General features: G+C 28.7%; 6 protein-coding genes across 6 annotated transcripts, besides 5 other annotated features; 2 read left to right on the top strand and 4 right to left on the bottom strand.

Moving 5' to 3' along the window:
• Window positions 1-389: 389 nt before the first annotated feature.
• TVAGG3_0174660 (ribonuclease inhibitor domain-containing protein) lies at window positions 390-2,030 on the bottom strand (the record flags this gene model as incomplete). The annotated part of the gene is made up of 1 exon (XM_001582214.1): window positions 840-2,030. One exon carries the CDS (start codon window positions 2,028-2,030, stop codon window positions 840-842), a length of 1,191 nt encoding a protein of 396 aa, XP_001582264.1.
• A 1,628-nt stretch (window positions 2,031-3,658) lies between these two features.
• Window positions 3,659-7,192, top strand: TVAGG3_0174650 (cyclin-dependent kinase inhibitor 2C-related family; the record flags this gene model as incomplete). Its single annotated transcript, XM_001582213.1, has 1 exon — window positions 3,659-7,192. The coding sequence occupies one exon, from the start codon at window positions 3,659-3,661 to the stop codon at window positions 7,190-7,192; it is 3,534 nt and encodes a 1,177-aa protein (XP_001582263.1).
• A 3,994-nt stretch (window positions 7,193-11,186) lies between these two features.
• On the bottom strand, window positions 11,187-12,815 carry TVAGG3_0174640 (uncharacterized protein; the record flags this gene model as incomplete). Its single annotated transcript, XM_001582212.1, has 1 exon — window positions 11,187-12,815. One exon carries the CDS (start codon window positions 12,813-12,815, stop codon window positions 11,187-11,189), a length of 1,629 nt encoding a protein of 542 aa, XP_001582262.1.
• A 28-nt stretch (window positions 12,816-12,843) lies between these two features.
• TVAGG3_0174630 (uncharacterized protein) lies at window positions 12,844-13,564 on the top strand (the record flags this gene model as incomplete). Its single annotated transcript, XM_001582211.1, has 1 exon — window positions 12,878-13,465. One exon carries the CDS (start codon window positions 12,878-12,880, stop codon window positions 13,463-13,465), a length of 588 nt encoding a protein of 195 aa, XP_001582261.1.
• A 250-nt stretch (window positions 13,565-13,814) lies between these two features.
• TVAGG3_0174620 (TPR-like family) lies at window positions 13,815-15,960 on the bottom strand (the record flags this gene model as incomplete). Its single annotated transcript, XM_001582210.1, has 1 exon — window positions 13,863-15,056. The coding sequence occupies one exon, from the start codon at window positions 15,054-15,056 to the stop codon at window positions 13,863-13,865; it is 1,194 nt and encodes a 397-aa protein (XP_001582260.1).
• A 36-nt stretch (window positions 15,961-15,996) lies between these two features.
• TVAGG3_0174610 (protein ubiquitination) lies at window positions 15,997-17,892 on the bottom strand (the record flags this gene model as incomplete). The annotated part of the gene is made up of 1 exon (XM_001582209.2): window positions 15,997-17,892. The coding sequence occupies one exon, from the start codon at window positions 17,890-17,892 to the stop codon at window positions 15,997-15,999; it is 1,896 nt and encodes a 631-aa protein (XP_001582259.2).
• A 1,893-nt stretch (window positions 17,893-19,785) lies between these two features.
• Window positions 19,786-19,822: a mobile genetic element.
• Window positions 19,786-19,822: a terminal%2Cinverted (terminal inverted repeat of Banshee-A3 transposon ID:TVAGG3_0174600).
• A 1,107-nt stretch (window positions 19,823-20,929) lies between these two features.
• Window positions 20,930-20,967: a mobile genetic element.
• Window positions 20,930-20,967: a terminal%2Cinverted (terminal inverted repeat of Banshee-A3 transposon ID:TVAGG3_0174590).
• Window positions 20,968-21,015: part of a mobile genetic element that runs on past the window's edge.

Below are 21,015 nucleotides of genomic sequence, written 5' to 3'. Positions count from 1 at the left end.
AAAAATTCTATGAATTTTATATTTTAATTCTTAGCATTATACTGAATAAAATAAACATAAATATCAAAATTTGAAATTGAACACGCCAAAAAATTGATAATCCACATTCAATATTTTGTAAGTGGCGTACTTTTTGAATACTCGCCATACGCCTTGGAGTTCTCAATTTTGAATTCGCCTTTATTTGGGCGACCTCAGAAAAATACGCCATTAAGAAAATATTGTATGAGATTTTAAATTTGAACACGCTCTACCTTAAGGAATTAAATTTATTAAGATATATTTATATATAATAAACGATTACTTAAAAAAAAGTATTTCATCGCTTATGTAAGTTTCAAAAAAATCACGAAAATAAAAAAATCAAGATTAAAATTTTATTTTTAATTTTTGAATTTCTCAAATGGCGAAATTTTTGGGCGAACAAAAAAATGTACGCCCGGTCAAATGGCGTGTTTAACGCATCCCTAGTAAAGAGTATTAAAATTGCATGTATATTTAGCTGATGAAAAGTTACTGATGTTAGAAAGATATTTGCAATCGGAGATTGAGTTAATAGATATTTTCTCTAATGAGTTTGATTCTGTGAAAATGATTGATCGGAGTTTATTGCAGGAACTGAATGCATAATCTGAGATGATTTGAATTGATGATGGAAGACTAATACTCTGGATTGAAGAACAATTTCGAAATGCAGATTCACCAATAACAGATAACTGTGAATTTCTTTCAAATTCTATAATACTTTTTGAGTTCTCAAATGCTCTTTTGCAAATTGTAATAACTGAGTGGGGAATTGTTATTAAATTATAGTAGTCATCTCCAAAAGATTCATATCCCTAAAATTCATATAATATAGTTTGGTCATAATTCATTACTAGTAAATTTGTTGTAATAATGAGATTTGGGTTATCTAGATATGAAACTGAAATATTCACATTTGTTTGAATTGAAACATATGAAAATAATGTTTTGTGGGTGAATGCCATTCTTACGTTTTGTATATCACTACTAATTAAATAAAATGCATCAAAGATTGTTGGTGAATTAGGGAAAATAATGAGTTCGAGAGCTCTGCAATCACTACATATATACAGACCAAGTTGATCAACCTGACCTAAAAATGTGACATTGATTAAACTAGTACAAGACGTGAATGCTCCTTCTCCAATATATTTCACGCTTTCTGGAATTGTCAATGTTATCAGATTAGAACAAAAGTAAAAGCAATAATCTTTAAGAGTTGTTACAGAATTGTGAAGAGTGATTGAAGTTATTTCATTCATATAAAAACTGTACTCTCCAAGAACTGTGACGGATTCAGGAATTACATAACTATTGAGATTTCTATTAAGAAATAAAAACAAAATGCTTTTATTTGATGAAAAAAGTTTGTTGCTTTCAATTACTAAATGTTTATTTTTACGATGAATTGTTATAGTTGGTAATTCACGATAATTAAATGCGATACCACTGACTTTTGTAACACTTTCAGGAATTTCAAAAGAAGTAAATTTAGTCTGTTCAAAAGCATTGGCTTCTATTGATGTTAAATTTGATCCTTCTTCAAATTCAAGATCGCGCAGATCGGTAGTACTAAATGCACCTTTATTGATTCTTTCCACTGATGCTGGAATAAGAATTCTTGTTATCCTTACATCATCATAAAAAGCATAAGAACCGATTTCAAGAACTCTTTTTGGTAAAAAGACTTCAGTAACTTGATCGCAATCGTAAAAAGCATATGAAGAAATTTTTGTTAGTTTTTTGCAAGAAGATAGATTAATAAGAGTAAGATTCAGACAAAGGTAAAAACTATTTTCTCCTATAGTTGTTAAGTTAGTATTATCTTCAAATGAAAATGATTTTAAGGAACTTAGATTATAAAAGCAGTTGACTTGTATAATTTCACATTTAGCTGATATTCTAAGATAAGGTGATGGATCAGTAACTTCTTGAAGTGTTTTTCCATCACTCGAATAGCAACTACTATTAATATCTTTGTAAAAGAGAGCTAATATGACAGTCATTACAAAGCATTAATATAATCTTAAAAGTTCGAAGCATTTTTTGCAATTGAAATCTTCAAAAAGGCTGAAAAAAACAAAAAAATCATTGTAAGAAAACTGTCATTGAAGTTCTCGTTTGGAGAAACAACGGTCTTATCCACAAATACCAAAATATTGATTTCTCCAATTTTGTAAACTTTCATGTAAAATTTGAGAGTTTGTAACTCCCTTGTAATTATATTTTATATTTTATATAAAATATAAAATATAATTACAAGGAGGTTATATAAAATATTATATATATATAAATTTTATCAAACAGATAATTTTTTATATATATCGTTTCCAAATTGGGAGGTTCAGATTATCTGACGGATTCAAATTGGGTTTTGAGGGAATTTGTAAATACTATCGTTCTCGTTTGTGAGAATTGGAGATTTTTTACATTAAAATATTTTTGCCATTGTGTCAAAAATAAAGTAGCTGATAACCAAAATGGCTCAAAGGGATTTTATTGTTTTGGTGTGCATCTTAAAATTTATCATTAGATCGGCATCTGAACCCGTCAGTCTATTTTGAACCCGACATATTTTGAAACGTTAGAAAGAGAAATATTAAATAAATCAAATCCCCAAGTTCGAAGCATAACTTGAAAACCTATTCAAATCACACAATTCTCACGTTAACTAGCCAAAAAAATTTGGCTAATTTTGGGGAACGTTAATTGAATTTTTTATTGTAATAATTACTGCCATAAAATACCATATTTCAGAAATAGTATGCATGTTTCATTCAATGTAAATATAATATATAAACGAAAATCTGAAATAAGAAAACGAAATAATTTTTTGAAGATCTTTAAAGTTTACTCTTACTACTCGTCAAAAATAAAAATCATATACACATGAAAAATAATCTGAATTTTTAATTTTTAACTCTCGAAACAATAATTGAATGATCCAAAATTTTCGATTAAAATTTGCACCAGGATTAATACTTTCGGAAAATGTGCCATTTTCCCTAGAATGCTGATTTAACTAAAAAATAAACGCATTTGAATGAAATTCAAATGCATCACTTTTTCCTAAAATCGTAAAATTTTGAGTTCAACATTTTACAATATCTTTTAAAATGAAATAGTATTGTTCTCTATGTGTTGATATGTTTTCTCAAAGATCCGATAGATTATCTATAAAAATTGTTCATGTTATAAAAAGTGTCAAAGTACAATCATGGAGGAAGATATCTATGGTGAACTTATGGATGCATGTCATGATTATATTGATGTTATAAACAAAATATACAATATAAATACATTTGATGTAGAAGAAATCAATAAGATCTATGATGAAATCAGAACAAATTTCATTGAAGCGAAAATATTTTTGCCAGATCAGATATTTGACATACTTGAAAATGCATCAATATACAATAATAGATACTTTCCATCTTATTGGTTCATTATAAAGAAAGTTTATCAGCAATTTAATTTTGATCGAACAAACAAAAAATCATCAATTTTTGATTACTTTTTTTATAAAGATCTTGATGTAATTTTCAATCAGAATGACATTGAGAAGTTCAAGTGTTATGATTCGAGAAATATTTCATTAGAAATATATGAAGAAAATACAATCTTCAGATCAATCATGAATGATGACAAGAAATCTTTTGTATCATTCACCGAAAGAGATAAATTCGATTTAAACCAGAGGATCACAAATGATTTTTATCCATTTTCATCAAAAGGATACTCATTGCTTGAATTATGCTGCTATCATGGATCTGCAAAGTGTTTCAAGTTTTTGAAAGAACAGTACCAACCAAAAATCACTAAGAAATGTCTCAAATTATCATTTTTGAGTGGTGTTCCAGATATAATGAATGAATGCTTAAAACATCAAGTTCCAACTCAAAAATGCATGAAATATGCAATAATTTCACATAACATCGATTTTGTTTCTTTCTTAATAAGAGAATACAACTTACAAATCGATTTAAGAGAATGCTGTGAATTCAACAACCTTCATGCATTTTTAGTTTATCTTGATCAAGCACAAGATATAAATAAATGTTTTCCATATGCAGCAATGTTTAATTCACAATGTTTAATGGAACATTTTCTTTCTCATGGTGCAAAGATCGATTCAAAAACAGAAGAGGAAGATAATGCACTCCATCTCTCGGTAAAAAGTAATCATTTACAAATGGTCGAATTCTTATTGTCTCATGGGATCAAGGTTAATAAAGAAAATTTAAATGGAGATACAGCACTTCATTTGGCTTCAAAATGCAAAAATATTCAAATTGTCGAAGCGCTGATTGCACATGGTTCTAAAATAAATTCTAAAAATAAAAACAAAGAAACACCATTACATTTGGCGACCTTGAATAACAGCACTGACATTATCAAGATTCTTATTGATAAAGGTGCAAATGTCAAATTAATGACAAAAGTGTGTCAAACTGTCCTCCATAATGCTATGATGAACAATAATACTGAGTTCGCAGAAATTTTCATAGAGCTTGGTGTCAATGTAAATGCACAAAATGATCAGAAAATCACTGCCTTGCATTATGCAGCAATCAATAATAACGTCACAATTGCAGAACTTCTAATAAAACATGGAGCAGATGTCAATTTATATGATGAAAATCATGAATCTGCACTTCATTATGCAGTTTTTAACAATAGTAAAGAAGTGATAGAACTTCTTTTCTCATATAATGCAGAAATTCAATTAAATAATGAAACAAATTCATACATTCCAGAAATAGATGTTAATTCAAGAAATTTAAATTATGGTTGCAGTCCTCTTCACTTTGCCGCATGGATGAATAATAAAGATATCGCTGAAATTCTATTGTCTCAAGGTGCATTAATAAATTCTAGGACAATTGATGGCAAATTACCTCTTCATTTTGCTGCATTACATCAATGTAATGATATAGTTGAATTCCTGATAACCCATGGAACAGATATAAATGCAAAAGATAAAAGTGGTAATGCATCTCTTCATTATGCAGTATTATTTGAAAATCTTGAAACAGCAAAACTTTTAATATCACATGGGGCAGATTTGAATATATCAGATTTACAAAGAAATACACCACTCCATATTGCAGTTAAAAATAATTATATTGGATTTGTAAAATATCTGATCGAACATGGAGCAGACTCAAATAACAAGAATAATTTTGGTGAAACTGCTATTCATCTTGCAATTTTAAACAATAATAAGGACATTGCAAATATCATTATCTCAAATGGATGTGATATTAACACTTATGATAATAATGGAAAAACTCCGTTAATGTATGCATTAAATAATAAAGATTTAGAATTCTCAAAATTTCTAATCTCAATTGGTGCTGATGTAAATATACCTGATAGCAATGGAAAAACTGCATTATTGCATGCAATTGAGAATAAAGATGTAGAATTCGCAACGTTTCTTATATCAATTGGTGCTGATATAAATATCCCTGATAACAACGGAAAAACTGCTTTATTGCAGGCAATTGAGAATAAAGATGTAGAAGTCGCAAAGTTTCTAATCTCAAGTAGTGCCCATATAAATATCTCTGATAATATGGGAAAAACACCTCTAATTTATGCATTAAATAATAAAGATTTAGAATTCGCAAAGTTTCTAATATCAATTGGTGCTGATATAAATATATGTGATAGCAATGGAAAAACTGCTTTAATTTATGCAATTGAAAATAATGATGTAGAATTCGTAAAGTTTCTAATTTCAAGCGGCGCTTATATAAATACCCCTGATAACAATGGAAAAACTGCTTTAATACATGCAATTGAGAATAATGATGTAGAATTCGTAAAGTTTCTAATTTCAAATGGCGCTGATACAAATATATCTGATAGCAATGGGAAAACTGTTTTAATATATGCAGCCATGAATAATAATATAGAAATTGCAAAGTTGGTAATGTTAAATTGTTCTACAATTAATAACTCTGATAATGAGAGAAAAACTGCTCTTTTTTATGCTATTACTAATCATAATCCGAAAATGGTAAACCTCCTTCTCTCACATAATGCAAATACCAGCTTACAATTTTACTTAAGAAATTCTTTCATGAAACATGTTTCCCTTGGAAAAACTTATCTTCAACTTGCTGTTGAACATCAAAACCGAGAAATTATAGAGCTTCTACTTTCAAATGGTGTTAATATCAATGAAAAAGATGATAAAGGAAGGACGGCACTTTTTTATGCAGCAAAACTAAGAAATGATTCTGTGGCAGGTTTTCTTATTACACATGAAGCTTTTATTAACGAACGAGATTCAACATTCTCTACAGCTCTTCATATTGCTGCAAGTAATAATTCAGTAAACGTAGCAAGACTTTTGATCTCAAATGGAATTGACATCAATGCTCAAAACATCAATGATGAAACTGCACTGCATATCTCTTCAAATAGCAATTATACAGCAATGGCAGAACTTCTTCTCTTAAATGGCATAAAGGTAAATTTGAGAAATTACGAAGGTTGCTCAGCACTACATTGCGCAGTGTCAAGAAACTCAGAAGCGGTGGTTCAGCTGCTTCTTTCACATGGCGCAAATATTAATTTGAGAGATAATAAAGGAAAAACAGTTCTCCATTATATCACTTTCATATTATATAGTTTTCCACAAATGATTGAACTTCTTCTCTCACACGGTGCAGATATAAATGCTAGAGATAATCAAGGAAGAGCAATTATTCATTATGCTGCTGAGAATATTTTTTTAGATGAAATTAAATGTCTCATTTCATACAATGCAGATGTCAATATTGAAGATTATGAAGGGAAAACACCTCTTCATATTTTAGCAGATAAAAAAGATGAAGAATGTTGTGAATTCCTTATTTCACATGGTGCTGATATCAAAGCTAAAACATACGAAGGGAAAACTGCTTATCATTTTGCAGTTGATGAAAGATATAATAACCCAACAGAAGAACTTTTTATTTCTCACGGTGCAGATATCAATGACCAAGATTTTTATGGAACAACACCTAAATTTTTAATGCACAAAAGAAGATCATGTAGAATTTGTGATGCGTTATGCGAGAGTATATGCATTCTATTACTAATAGCATTTGCTTTTGGAATTATAGTTTTTATTGCATGGATAATATTCAAGTTGATTATCGATAATATTCTTTAGAAGCAATCAAACAATAGTGTTAATCATTTGATTGATCTAATTTTGTATCTGGGTAAAATTATCCTTTGTATATGAATAAAATGGACAAATTTTTGTTTATTCTGAATTTTTTTCAATTTCAAGGAATGTAAAGCACAATAATTATTATTATTTGGTGGGACAAAGAACTGTAATCCTTGTGGCGCGGTAATTATAAGATTTTTTGGGATCCCTGAATTTTGAATCATGTTAATGTAGTCATTGGATCTGTTTTCAACAAAAACTGGACATCGAATAGAATTGCAGAAATTAAATGAAAATGATTCAACGGTTTCAACTGAGAGAGGGAAGTTGATGTATTTTAGATTGGAACAGTTGTTGAATGAATATGTTTGGATCAATGAAACACTGTTTGATGAAATACTGATATTTTCGATGTTGTTGCTGAAATTGAATGAATAACTACAGATAACTTGACAGTTGATAATTAAAACTTTGTCACTTGATTGACTCAAGTGATAAATAAGATATTGACCTGTTTCGTTTTTGTAGTAAAGAGTATTAAAATTGCATATATATTTTTCTGATGAAAAGTTACTGATGTCAGAAAGAGATTTGCAATTGGAGATTGAGTTAATCGATATTTTCTCTAATGAGTTTGATTCTGTGAAGATGATTGATTGGAGATTGTTGCAGGAACTGAATGCATAATCTGAGATGATTTGAATTGATGATGGAAGACTAATACTCTGGATTGAAGAACAATTTCGAAATGCAGATTCACCAATTACAGATAACGTTGAATTTGCTGCAAATTTTATATTATTACATGTTGAATTTTCAAATGCTTTTTCGCAATTTTTTATAACTGAGTTGTGAATTGTTATTGTTCTTGAATTATATTTATATCCCCAAAATTCATATAATATAGTTTGATCATAATTCATGATTAATGATTTTGTTGTAATAATGAGATTTGGATCATCTAGATATGAAATTGAAATATTAACATTTGTACCTATTGCGTAATAAGAAAATAATGTTTTGTGAGTAAATGACATTCTAACATTTCGTAAACTGCTTGTAATGAATGATTCTACGTCAAAAATTGTTGATGAATTAGGGAATATAATGAGTTCGAGAGAATAGCAAGCATAAAATATACCTGAACCAAGTGTATCTACTTGTCCTAAAAATGTGACTTTTGTTAGACTCTCGCAATAAGAGAATGCTCTATATCCAATAGATTTAACACTTTCTGGAATTGTCAATGTTATTATTTTAGATCCCTCAAAACATTGATCTCCAATAGTTGTGAGTGAGTTGGAAAGAGTAATTGTAGTTGTTTTAGAATAGTAAAAGCAATAACCTCTAAGAGTTGTGACAGAATTGGGAAGAGTGATTGTAGTTGTTTCAATTCTTTGAAAACTGTATTCTCCAAGAATTGTGACAGAATCAGGAATTGAATAACTACTGAGATTTCTTTTAAGAACTAAAAACAAAATGCTTTTATTTGTTGAAAAAAGTATATCATTTTCAATTATTAAATGTTTATTATTACGATGAATTGTTATAGTTGGTAATTCGAGAAAAGTAAACATGCCACCATGAACTTTTGAAACACTTTCTGGTATTTCAAAAGAAGTAAATCGAGTATCTTCAAAAACTCCATATTCTAATGATGACTTGTATAATTTCACATCTTATTTTTATAAAAGCAGTTGACTTGTATAATTTCACATTTAGCTGATATTCTAAGATAAGGTGATGGATCAGTAACTTTTTGAAGTATTTTTCCATCACTTGAATAGCAACTACTATCAATATCTTTGTAAAAGAGAGCTAATATGACAGCCATTACAAAGCATTAAGGGTTCGCTGCAACGTTACAGAGTATTCAATTTTTAAATGGTTTACAACAATTAATTGTCATCGTCATTTTTAAAAATCCACTTTTTGAACACTTCTGTTCAATATTTTTAAATTCTGATTTAATAATTACTTTTATCATAGTATATTTTAATATACTGCCAAGTATGAAAGTAAGATATGTAAAATTGACAGAGTTTAGTTTTTTCACCATTTTTTTTGATTTTTTTTTATTTTCAAAAACGATTTTTGAAAAATGATTTTAAGCGATCAAAATTATAAAATATACGTAAACAAAATATTGACAATTGTTATGGATGACATTAGAAAGGAAAATATTGGGGTTGCCTTCAAGGTAATTAATAATCGTCGAAAGGTTGATTTATTATAAAATAAGATTGTTATTAATTATCAAATCTTTTTTTTTCATTTATAAGTTTTCAGAAACTCTTATTTTGCATATAATTCTTGATTATTTTCATAAAACATGCAAGAAGTCTATGATGAAATGTTTTGTTCTGAATTTAAATCTTAATATTATGGATTTGGCAAGCTGCTTGAACCATATTATCAACTAATAAGAAGGAATTTCTTATTGTAATTTGAAAGATAAGCATTTGGGAAACGATTTTGGCTCCCTGAAATAATTTCAAAGGTATATAGAAATAAATAGTTATAATTCAAATAAACATATAAAAAAAGTTAATAATCTTATTTTAATATATATTTTTTCTTATGGTTGATTATATATCTTATACAACACATAAACAAATATGATTTCTGTTTAAAAAGTCAAGATATAACTTACATTTCTCAACTAGTGTTTAGATTTAGTGCATTTTGCATCACCATCATATTTATCTGCATTAATAAAGCCATTTAAACACAAGTTAAATTTTACCAATTTTTTATAGATAACTCAGTACCAAAATAGGCTCCGAATGAAAAGAAACAAAAAAGTGACAAATTGTTTACGTATCGTTGCAGCGAACCCTTTAAAAATTAGGAAATATCACTTTTTAATTTATGAATCAATGTTAATAACTAATAAACACAGTAAATTTTATAATATTTTAAAAATATTATATGGAGAAAAATCTTCTCCAACTCTAAAATTGGTACAAATTGACAAAAGATACAACAAAATATCAGTCATATTCCTAAATTTAACTCAGTTTGTGCTCAAACTTAATATTGAGAAAGTATTTAACATTTAATTAAGAATTGGCAAATTATATCTTGGAATATTTTTGTAAATTCATGAATAATATAAATGAAAGTAATCCACATAGAAATGCGAAAGCAAACTCCCTTAGGCTAAACTGGTTTTATTGGGAATCAATGAAATTGATTTTAGATTTATTTTATCGATGAATTAGGAGGATCATTAATATATTAGTTGAAAAGTATTGTAGTTTCATTCGTATTATCAAATAAAGGTTGCTTTAAATTGAAAATTCTTATAAATTTTGAAATAGGATATTTTGTGATAGTGACTAATATCTATAGGTGAAATATAATATAAATTCGCCATAAATACTGATTAACATTCAAGAAATAAAAATTCAAATAATATATCTAAATAAATATTGGAACTATATACTGGGATCAATAGATCATTGAAATCCCAAAAATATTGCCAATAGGAAGTTTCCGTGAAAACGAAGGCAATGCCCGTCTTCAATGCTTCTCCATTTCTCCATCTCCATGGAGAAATTGAACTAGTCTATCTTCTCCACCAATTATAATTGAATACTTTCTTCACGTCTCCATGGAGAAAATGTGAGGTGAACTCAATGGGAGTTTTGACATTTTAAACTTTACCAATCCAATGGTTTGTAAAGTTAAAATCTGACATTTTGATAAGAAACAAGGGGGTAATATTTGTAAAAAATAGGGTATACTTTTATAAAAATTACAAAATTGGAGAAGCTTATATTTTGGAATTTGGAGATCCCAGCCGTTATTTCTCCAAACGAGATCCTTAATTTTTAATTTTAATTATGATCAATATCAGGTTTTGTTAAAAAAATTAAGTCATTGGATTTTCATTTCAGCAGGAAGTGCGAGGTCTATTGTCTAGGAAGTAATATATTAATTAATCCATACATAAAAAAAGCTTTAATAATAAACAAAAAACAAATAATTATTTCTTAGTTCCAACTCCGAAATATCTTGCAATAGATATTAAGAGCACTAATATACAGATCCATAATAGCAATGCCTTATTATCCATGAGCACTTCGTATCCTGTGTATTGGAAGAACTCTTCTGATGTCGGCATCGAATATTGTTCATCAATCAAATTTGATGTTTCGTCAACAGGTTTCACTATTGAAATGACACTCATTGACATCCTCTTTATATTAACTACGTCGTTTTGAGAACTCTGTTCTGGGATCTTGAGTTTTGGAATGCAAGAAGGTACTTGTTTCAAAGATCTGACTCTGTTTCCCATTTTAGAAACTCTTTCTTTTGATGCATCATTTAACAGCTGATATGTTGATATATTGACTGATTGGTTTGAGAATTTAAGGTAGTTTCCGTCTTCTTCGTTATCATCATTGTCAACTTTGTAAAAAGGAGCAAGAGCAGCCATTTCATCATCATTATTTGGCAGAATTCCTGATTTAGAATCTTTACTTGATGCTGATTCACTTACTTCTATCGATTTCGGAATCTGGTATTCACGAAACGCGTTGTGTGTGATGTCATCAATGTAGCTCTTGATGACTTTTGGACGAATAGACTTAAGCGACCATTTTACGCCTGTGACAAATTCAATAATCAAACAATCTCCATCAAAAAATGTTTTTACGATCTCAGACGTCTTTCCTTGTTCCAAAACATTGGTAGAGAGGTCCTTTGTAACCCATATTTTACTATTAGTTATGTATAAATAGCGGCGAATTGTAAATAAAGATCCTACAACTTTAAATTTGACCTTTTCCATAAATGCGCATTGGCATCCTTCGTTTAGAAGTGTACTGAAGAAATGCTGACGTGCAGATTTTGCATCCATCCTGGAATGTCGTCGAACATGATAAATTGTTTTTTCTATTATCTCTGCTTCTGATGAGGCTTTAACATCTGGTGAAACGCAACGACTAATATTCTGTCTGATATAGCTTTCTGTAATAGAAGGTACTTTTTCCGATAAAAATTGATAAGCTGCTAATTTTCCCCAAATATCTATAGAGTAAGCGCATAAAGATAGCTTGTTGGCGAATCTACAGTTCTCTATCATGTTAGTAATCGTTTGCTCATCGCATTCGTTTAAATTCATTTTTCTGCATTTTTTAACTAACATAATTGGATCATGAAACCATGTCTGTATACATAATGGAAGGGAGTAGGAACAGACTTTGCATACTGTTTTCTTCTTGCCTTTTCCTAAAAACTGAAAACCCATCAAATAATAAAGTGGATTGTCATTTGTAACATCTGCTATTACTTCTATAACTGGTTTGAGAAGATCAATTTGCTTTTGTGTGTATGTATCGACTGTTTTGAAGACGCATAATAAATTTTTTGGTAATGCTTTAAGATTTAGTTCGCTTTTTGTTGTTATCGATCCTATAGTCTTGTTATTTTCGAGAATTTCAATTGTTCCGTTTGATTTTTCCATAATTATGATTATATCACCAATATTAAATTCAAAAATTTTATTTTTGAGACCTTCTTTCAGCTTTCCTATTGTAGCAGTTTCCGGAAGACTTAAACTTGCAACTAAAATCTTAGAATTCAAGCTGAAACTAACATTTATTGATCTCATAAAATTTGAGATAAAAAATTGACAAAATAAAAAAAACAATCGAGTCCGGACTGTCACTTTTAATGGAAGAACTTGCGGCAGCACTTCAAGGAGCGGGAGATCCTGAAAAGTGCATTGACACAATTGCGCAAAATATGCCAGAATTTGTGAAAAATGATGAATTTCTCAATATGCCTGTTGAACTTATAGATATTATCTTACAAAATCCACATATCAATTTTCCAGATCCAATGCAAACAAGTGAATTTTTCGTAAAAATGTTCTCCAAAGGTAAGGATACTGCTCAATACTTTTCAGATCATGTTCCAATTGAAATAATGACAAAAGAAAGTATTATCCCTTTAATAGAAAAATTGGAATCACTTGGCCTACAATTAGAAGCTAAAAGGTTCAAACGCATTCTAAATCTTCATCAAAAAATAGAACAAAAAGAAACAGAAGTTCAATCAGCTTTACTAGAGTTAGAAACTATTACTAATAAAGTTACAGAATGTAATAAACATCTTTGTGAGACAAGACCGGTTCTTGTTGGAATGGATGACGCAATGCGTATCATGAATGACGAATTAGAAGCCCAACAGAAGCGTTTGGCAGCTACAGAGCGTGAGATTATTAAATTACAAAAGAAATCTCTCACCTCTCGCAAATAATATCCAATAATTTTATTAATTTTTTTTAACTTATTTTGTTCTTATAAATAATAGATTGTTTTTAACCTTAAAATTGTTTTATTAACTAAGGCAATTATCAAATCCATACCTTTAATTAATTTTTCATTGATATTTTTCTCAAAACGAAATAATGAGTTTCTTTGGATCTCTGTAATTGCTATATGCTTCATTTATATGAATATAAAGCATATGAAATGACTCGATGGCAATATCTATATGATTTTGAATTTCTTCTTTCACTTCCAACAAATTTAAAAACGTTTGCACGTTAATAAACGGGAGTATTCTAAAAATTTTATATTAAAACAAAAATAACAGTTTAATGGAATACAAATATAACAAATAACAATAAAATTCTCAACAGTATCCAAGCTTTCTATTTGTCTGCATCTTCGAAGTTTTCTTCTGTTGGTTCGCGACTTCCAAGATGAAGATTTGGATTTGATTGATTTTCTTCTTTCTTTTCAAGATTTTCCTTCTTCTTTTCAGGCTCTTCTTTCTTTTCTTCTGATTTTTCTTCCGTTGGTTCTTCAAATTGTTCGAAACTTTCTTCTTTCTTAATATCTTCCTTCTTTTGGTCTTCTTCTTTATTTTCATTGCCTTCTTCTGGCTTTTTCTCTTGTTCTTGTTCGTTTTCATTGGTTTGTTCTTGTTTTTCTTCTTCCTCTTCTTGGTTCTTGAAATAATCTTCATGAGTAAATGGTTCTATCTCATTTGCTTGGTCTTCCATATCAAGACTCTTGTAAATATCGTATGCTTTCTTATAATGTTCAGCAACATCCTTTCCGCAGCCACAATTTCGACCACATTCTGCAATTTCGAGGTAAAGCGATGCAGTTGCTTCATCTGATGGTGGATTACACTGTGGTAATGTTTCTGCTGCAGCTAGGTATGCTTCGTATGCTTCATCAATGTTTCCTTTCGCGTAAACTATTCTTGCAATGCACATATCGCGTCTAAAGCGTAAATAAGGGTCGGTAATCTCTGCCTTGAGTGCTGGTTTTAATTCTTTGGCTGCTACATTAAGGGATTTCTGATTCTCCAACGAATCTATTAAATATGCTTCGGCCAAACCAACAGCAATAGCTGCCTTAGTATCATTATCGGGTTCTGTGCTGGACAATAATTGCTTTGCAAGTTTGAAATGACGGATTGAGCTTTGAGTGGTTTCTTGAAAATTATAAAATTCTCCAAGAGTAACGTGACTGTAAAGAGCTTCAACGGATTTTTCGCCATAAACCATGTATCTTAATGTTTTTTGTTTCATTAATAGTGTGAATCTTTCTTCTTCATCTTCAATTTCTCCATCTAATTTTGCATCAACTTCTTTAAGTTTTTCAAGAGGTGTTCTAATATCATCGGCTTCATCCTGATGTTCTCTATAATATTTAGTCGAGTATGATTCTGTTTTATCTTGAGTAATTCTTTTAGATGAAATTGGTTGTGTCTTTGAAAGTCTATAGCAATTAGAATTGATTTCATTTCTCATATTTCTGACCTTAGGTAATTGAGATTTTTCTTGTGATGTTTTCACTGGCCTTCTACGTGTTGCAGTTTGTGGCGCACTCATGAAAAATTATCCGTTATTTCATGAATTCGAACTCTTTTATATCCTAATTGCTTGTTTATTCTTTTATCAACCTTAATCTAGGATTTTCCGCAACTTTATGCTATTACATTTAAGATTTTGCATATTTTAGAAGATAAAATCAAATCCCATTATGAAGAGAACATTCTCATATTGATGAAAACATTGTTTCGACGTAGATTATTCGATGCAAGAACTAGTCATTGCATTTTATATTAAATTTGTTCTTTCATATTATGTTAATGTAAAAGGAAGTAATTTACATGCTTGAGTTATTTATACGCATTCATCAAAATATCAATAGACTAATATATGAAACAAAATATTTAATAATTATAAAAAAAAAGAATATGATCTAAATTTTTCTAAACTGTTGATGATAATTATTCTAATGGTGAAATAAATTCATATTCATCTGGATCTAATTTCAGAGATTCATCCTTAGCAGGTATGTTTTCTTCTTCTTCATCTTCATTTTTGGGTGTAGGAGATCGATTTAAACCTGCATTTTTGGAATTTGCATTTTCTTTAGTTTCTTGTTTTGGTTTGGAATTTGTACTTTCTTTAGTTTCTTGTTTTGGTTTGGAATTTGCATTTTCTTTAGTTTCTTGTTTTGGTTTGGAATTTGCATTTTCTTTAGTTTCTTGTTTTGGTTTGGAATTTGTACTTTCTTTAGTTTCTTGTTTTGGTTTGGAATTTGCATTTTCTTTAGTTTCTTGTTTTGGTTTGGAATTTGCATTTTCTTTAGTTTCTTGTTTTGGTTTGGAATTTGCATTTTCTTTAGTTTCTTGTTTTGGTTTGGAATTTGTACTTTCTTTAGTTTCTTGTTTTGGTTTGGAATTTGCATTTTCTTTAGTTTCTTGTTTTGGTTTGGAATTTGCATTTTTTAGTTTCTTGTTTTGGTTTGGAATTTGCATTTTCTTTAGTTTCTTGTTTTGGTTTGGAATTTGTATTTCTTTAGTTTCTTGTTTTGGTTTGGAATTTGCATTTTCTTTAGTTTCTTGTTTTGGTTTGGAATTTGTACTTTCTTTAGTTTCTTGTTTTGGTTTGGAATTTGTACTTTCTTTAGTTTCTTGTTTTGGTTTGGAATTTGCATTTTCTTTAGTTTCTTGTTTTGGTTTGGAATTTGCATTTCTTTAGTTTCTTGTTTTGGTTTGGAATTTGCATTTTCTTTAGTTTCTTGTTTTGGTTTGGAATTTGCATTTTCTTTAGTTTCTTGTTTTGGTTTGGAATTTGCATTTTCTTTAGTTTCTTGTTTTGGTTTGGAATTTGTACTTTCTTTAGTTTCTTGTTTTGGTTTGGAATTTGTACTTTCTTTAGTTTCTTGTTTTGGTTTGGAATTTGCATTTTCTTTAGTTTCTTGTTTTGGTTTGGAATTTGTACTTTCTTTAGTTTCTTGTTTTGGTTTGGAATTTGTACTTTCTTTAGTTTCTTGTTTTGGTTTGGAATTTGCATTTTCTTTAGTTTCTTGTTTTGGTTTGGAATTTGCATTTTCTTTAGTTTCTTGTTTTGGTTTGGAATTTGCATTTTCTTTAGTTTCTTGTTTTGGTTTGGAATTTGTACTTTCTTTAGTTTCTTGTTTTGGTTTGGAATTTGCATTTTCTTTAGTTTCTTGTTTTGGTTTGGAATTTGCATTTTCTTTAGTTTCTTGTTTTGGTTTGGAATTTGCATTTTCTTTAGTTTCTTGTTTTGGTTTGGAATTTGCATTTTCTTTAGTTTCTTGTTTTGGTTTGGAATTTGCATTTTCTTTAGTTTCTTGTTTTGGTTTGGAATTTGTACTTTCTTTAGTTTCTTGTTTTGGTTTGGAATTTGTACTTTCTTTAGTTTCTTGTTTTGGTTTGGAATTTGCATTTTCTTTAGTTTCTTGTTTTGGTTTGGAATTTGTACTTTCTTTAGTTTCTTGTTTTGGTTTGGAATTTGCATTTTCTTTAGTTTCTTGTTTTGGTTTGGAATTTGCATTTTCTTTAGTTTCTTGTTTTGGTTTGGAATTTGCATTTTCTTTAGTTTCTTGTTTTGGTTTGGAATTTGTATTAGCAATTAAAATGTCATCAATATCATCTTCTTCGTCATCATCATCGGATGGTTTCGAGCGATTAACAATAGGAACAAAATCATGGAAATTTTGAGTTGGTTTTGCAACTTTACTTTTTTCTTCATCAACAGCATTTTTAGTTTGTTCTTCATCAACAACATTTTTAGTTTGTTCTTCATTGAAAACATTTTTAGTTTGTTCTTCATTGAAAACATTGTTAGTTTGATTTTCAATTTTTTCTTCCTTTTTAATTTCGATTTCTTTTTCATTCCATTTATCTTGAATTTCATTTATTTCAATTTTATTGTTTGTGTTTGCTATAACAATATCATCAAAGCTATCTTCCTCCTCTTCGTCACTTGAAACATCATTACTTATTTTATTAACAATTTGTGGAGTTTTTTCTTCAAAAATCGGAAGATTTCCTTTCTTCTTTACTTCTGCAATGATAGATTTAGCTAAATCATTGTTAATTCTTGAAAGTTTCTTAATATCTGAGTTGATTAGATCTGCTCCTTTTTGATACAATGTCGAAATAATTTGCATTACATTATTAGTGATTTCTTCTGATTTTGAAGAACTGACTTTGTTAATGAAATAAGAAATTGGAGAAACGCCATCATTGTCTTTGATACTAATCAAGTTCTTGTCCTTGTTTATAAGTATTTTAAGGACATCAACATTTAAGCAATAATACAAACATGTTCTTCCTAATTTATCAGTTGCTTTTATATCAATTTTAACAACTGAACCTGTATCATTATTCAACAAATCCTGAATAAACATTAAATCATTAGAAATACAGCATGCGAAAATTGGAGTTTGTCCATCATCATTTCTAGCATTGACATCAATATTTGGTTCATGTAAATGGATACTAAATATTTCATATTTGTTTTCAATGATTAATTTGTAAATTTGTGTTTGTCCACTTTCTAATTTTTGATTGATATTATATCTAGAAGAACTCAAAACATCATGAAGACTTTTTCTTTGTGGTAATGAAAGTGTAAGAATTCTTTCTAATATTGTTTGATTATTAGACAAAGCATAAATATTGACATTCTGATTATTGATGAAATATTTGAACAAATCTAAATCATATGTTGATAAAAACAAAGGAACAGTATCTTTGTCTGGTTTCATGTTCAAATCAACTTCATTGTTTTCAATGAATATCTTGATTTTATCAAAACTGACTTGTTGTGATAACAACAATGTCAAAATTGTGTAATTTCCAAACACTTTATTGACATATTCGAAATTCTTGATTAAAGGTAAAATACGAGGAATATTTTTATCTGGATTTGTGGTGCATGCTAAATCAAATGGTGTTGTTCCTTTTGAATTTTTAATCTTTATATTTGGTTGTTTTAACAATAACTGCTTTAATATTGAATTTTGTTTTGTTGCAATTGCATGATAAATTGCTGTGTTTCCTTCTGAATCTTGTAAATCAATCTTCAAGTCTTCGCATTTCAATAACAAAGGAACAACAGTCTGAGATTTGTTTTTGATGGCATAAATAAGTGGTGTAGTATCAAAACAAGAAAAATTAACATCAGCATTATTAGTAAGTAAAAAATTGACAAGCTCTTTTGAATTTTTTTGAATTGCAATAAATAATGGAGTTCCTTTTGGTGTTTTCTTGTTGATATCACAACCCATTTCAATGATTTGTTCTGCCAGTTTTGTGTTCTCGAATTCTATGCAGCGTGTGAGCATCGTGTGGTCTTTGAAGATTTGATCTGGATCACTAACTTGTTTTATAATATCTTCAGGAATTTCTTCAAATGATTTGTTTATATAATTTATGAAAATGAATTCAACAGTGTTTGGAAGGCGTTCGAAAGGTTGTGCACCGTTATTTATAAGAAGAGTTTCAATGTCATCGTATAATACAACATCAAGAATTCCTTCTGCTTGCTTGGAAATGAAATTTACTGATGATTTTTTGTTAAGAAGTTTTGTAACTAATTCAAATAATTTTTCATGTTCTTCTTTGTTGGATATTGAGAGACTGCATGCGTAGAAAAGGGGATTACACCTGTTATTGTTAAAAGCATTGACGTTTATGTCTTTTTGGTCGACTAATAACAAGGCTGCGTCAAGTAAATTTTTGAATGAACAACAAAGATGAAGTGGAGTGTTTTTGTTGGAGTCAAGTTGATTTATGTTGATCCTGTTGTTGATTAGATATGTAACAATGTCTAAATTCGATAGTATAGTTTGATTATGAAGTAAATAAACGTTATTAAAGTAAACATCGTTGATATTGAAACCCTTGATGCGTAATATTCTATCGGTTATGTTGAACTCGTTGTTTACCAGGAGAGCAGCAAAAAGAAATGAAAGCTGATTTTTTGGATTTTTTAGAAAAATTTGTTTAATCGAATTGAACACATCAATTGTTTGGCCAGATCGTATTTTCTGGACTGCTTCGTTAAATTGTAGAGAATGTACATAGGCCAATTCCTTTAATGGGGATAAGTCTAACATTAGAGCGTCATTTGAAATGCTTATCATATCAGCTATGGTAGTTACCAATTCCTTCAATAGTGTTGTAGAGATATCCATTGAAGATCTGGTCATGTGAGTCAAAAAAAAATTTTGACTAGTTCATACAACATTATTTTTAAATCAAATAGCTATTTTACAATGTCTTTATTGGTAATGTTGTAATAAACAGAAATTCATCAAAAGTGACAGCTCTCAATTTTTTGACATTTGTAAATTCTAAATTGAATGAGAAAAATGAAATAATACTAAGCATAATACAATATTCTAGATTTAATTATAATTAGGAAAAAGTTAGTTTTGAGAGTACTTTTCATAGGCATATAGAATGAAATCTTCTGAAAAATAATATCACATAAACTCATATTATTTTCTAATATATAACTATTTTATATAAAAATCAAATTCAATGATCTTAAAAGCGAAGGATAAACCTCAAAATTTACGAATATAATGAGTGGGAATATAATGCTTATCTATCATAAAACCATATGAAATATCAATTTTTGCTTTACGCCTAATTTTTGACGACAATTAGCAAAAAATGTTAAATGTTAACACTCAGTCCATTTGAATATGAAAAATAAAAGTGACTTTGATTAAATGTTTTTATTTATCATGCAATTCTTCTTGCGACCAAAGATTTGAATAAAATTTCAAAAAATAAGATAGCTTAAAAAAATATATAAAATTTGATCATAAATAAAATCGTTTTAAATTACTTCTTCATTTAAATTATAACAATTATTTTTGGTTTTATATTTTTTTGGATCAAATCCATTTTAATAGAATTTATATACTATTCATCTATTAGTAAACACTACCGTATATTATTTTTTAAGCTATCTTATTTTTTGAACTTTTATTCAAATCTTTGGTCGCAAGAAGAATTGCATGATAAATAAAAACATTTAATCAAAGTCAATTTTATTTTTCATATTCAAATGGACTGAGTGTTAACATTTAACATTTTTTGCTAATTGTCGTCAAAAATTAGGCGTAAAGCAAAAATTGATATTTCATATGGTTTTATGATAGATAAGCATTATATTCCCACTCATTATATTCGTAAATTTTGAGGTTTATCCTTCGCTTTTAAGATCATTGAATTTGATTTTTATATAAAATAGTTATATATTAGAAAATAATATGAGTTTATGTGATATTATTTTTCAGAAGATTTTGTGTTCTTCTTCAAAATTTTATTTTTTTATTAAAAAGAATCTTTACAAAATATCCATTTACTTTAATTAATATTTAAAAACGTGCTCTATCAAAAGTTCCAAAAATTCAATATTTTAGCTTTTCTGAGGTGTCACTTTTGATGAATTTCTGTTTACAACACCATAACTTTAATGGTACTATTTCAGCGTGTACAATGAATACAAAAAT

Source organism: Trichomonas vaginalis, chromosome IV, assembly GCF_026262505.1.
Source record: "Trichomonas vaginalis G3 chromosome IV, whole genome shotgun sequence".
Lineage (NCBI taxonomy): Eukaryota > Parabasalia > Trichomonadida > Trichomonadidae > Trichomonas > Trichomonas vaginalis.
Note: the sequence above shows the minus strand (reverse complement) of the source record. Positions and strands in the feature narration are given on the sequence as shown.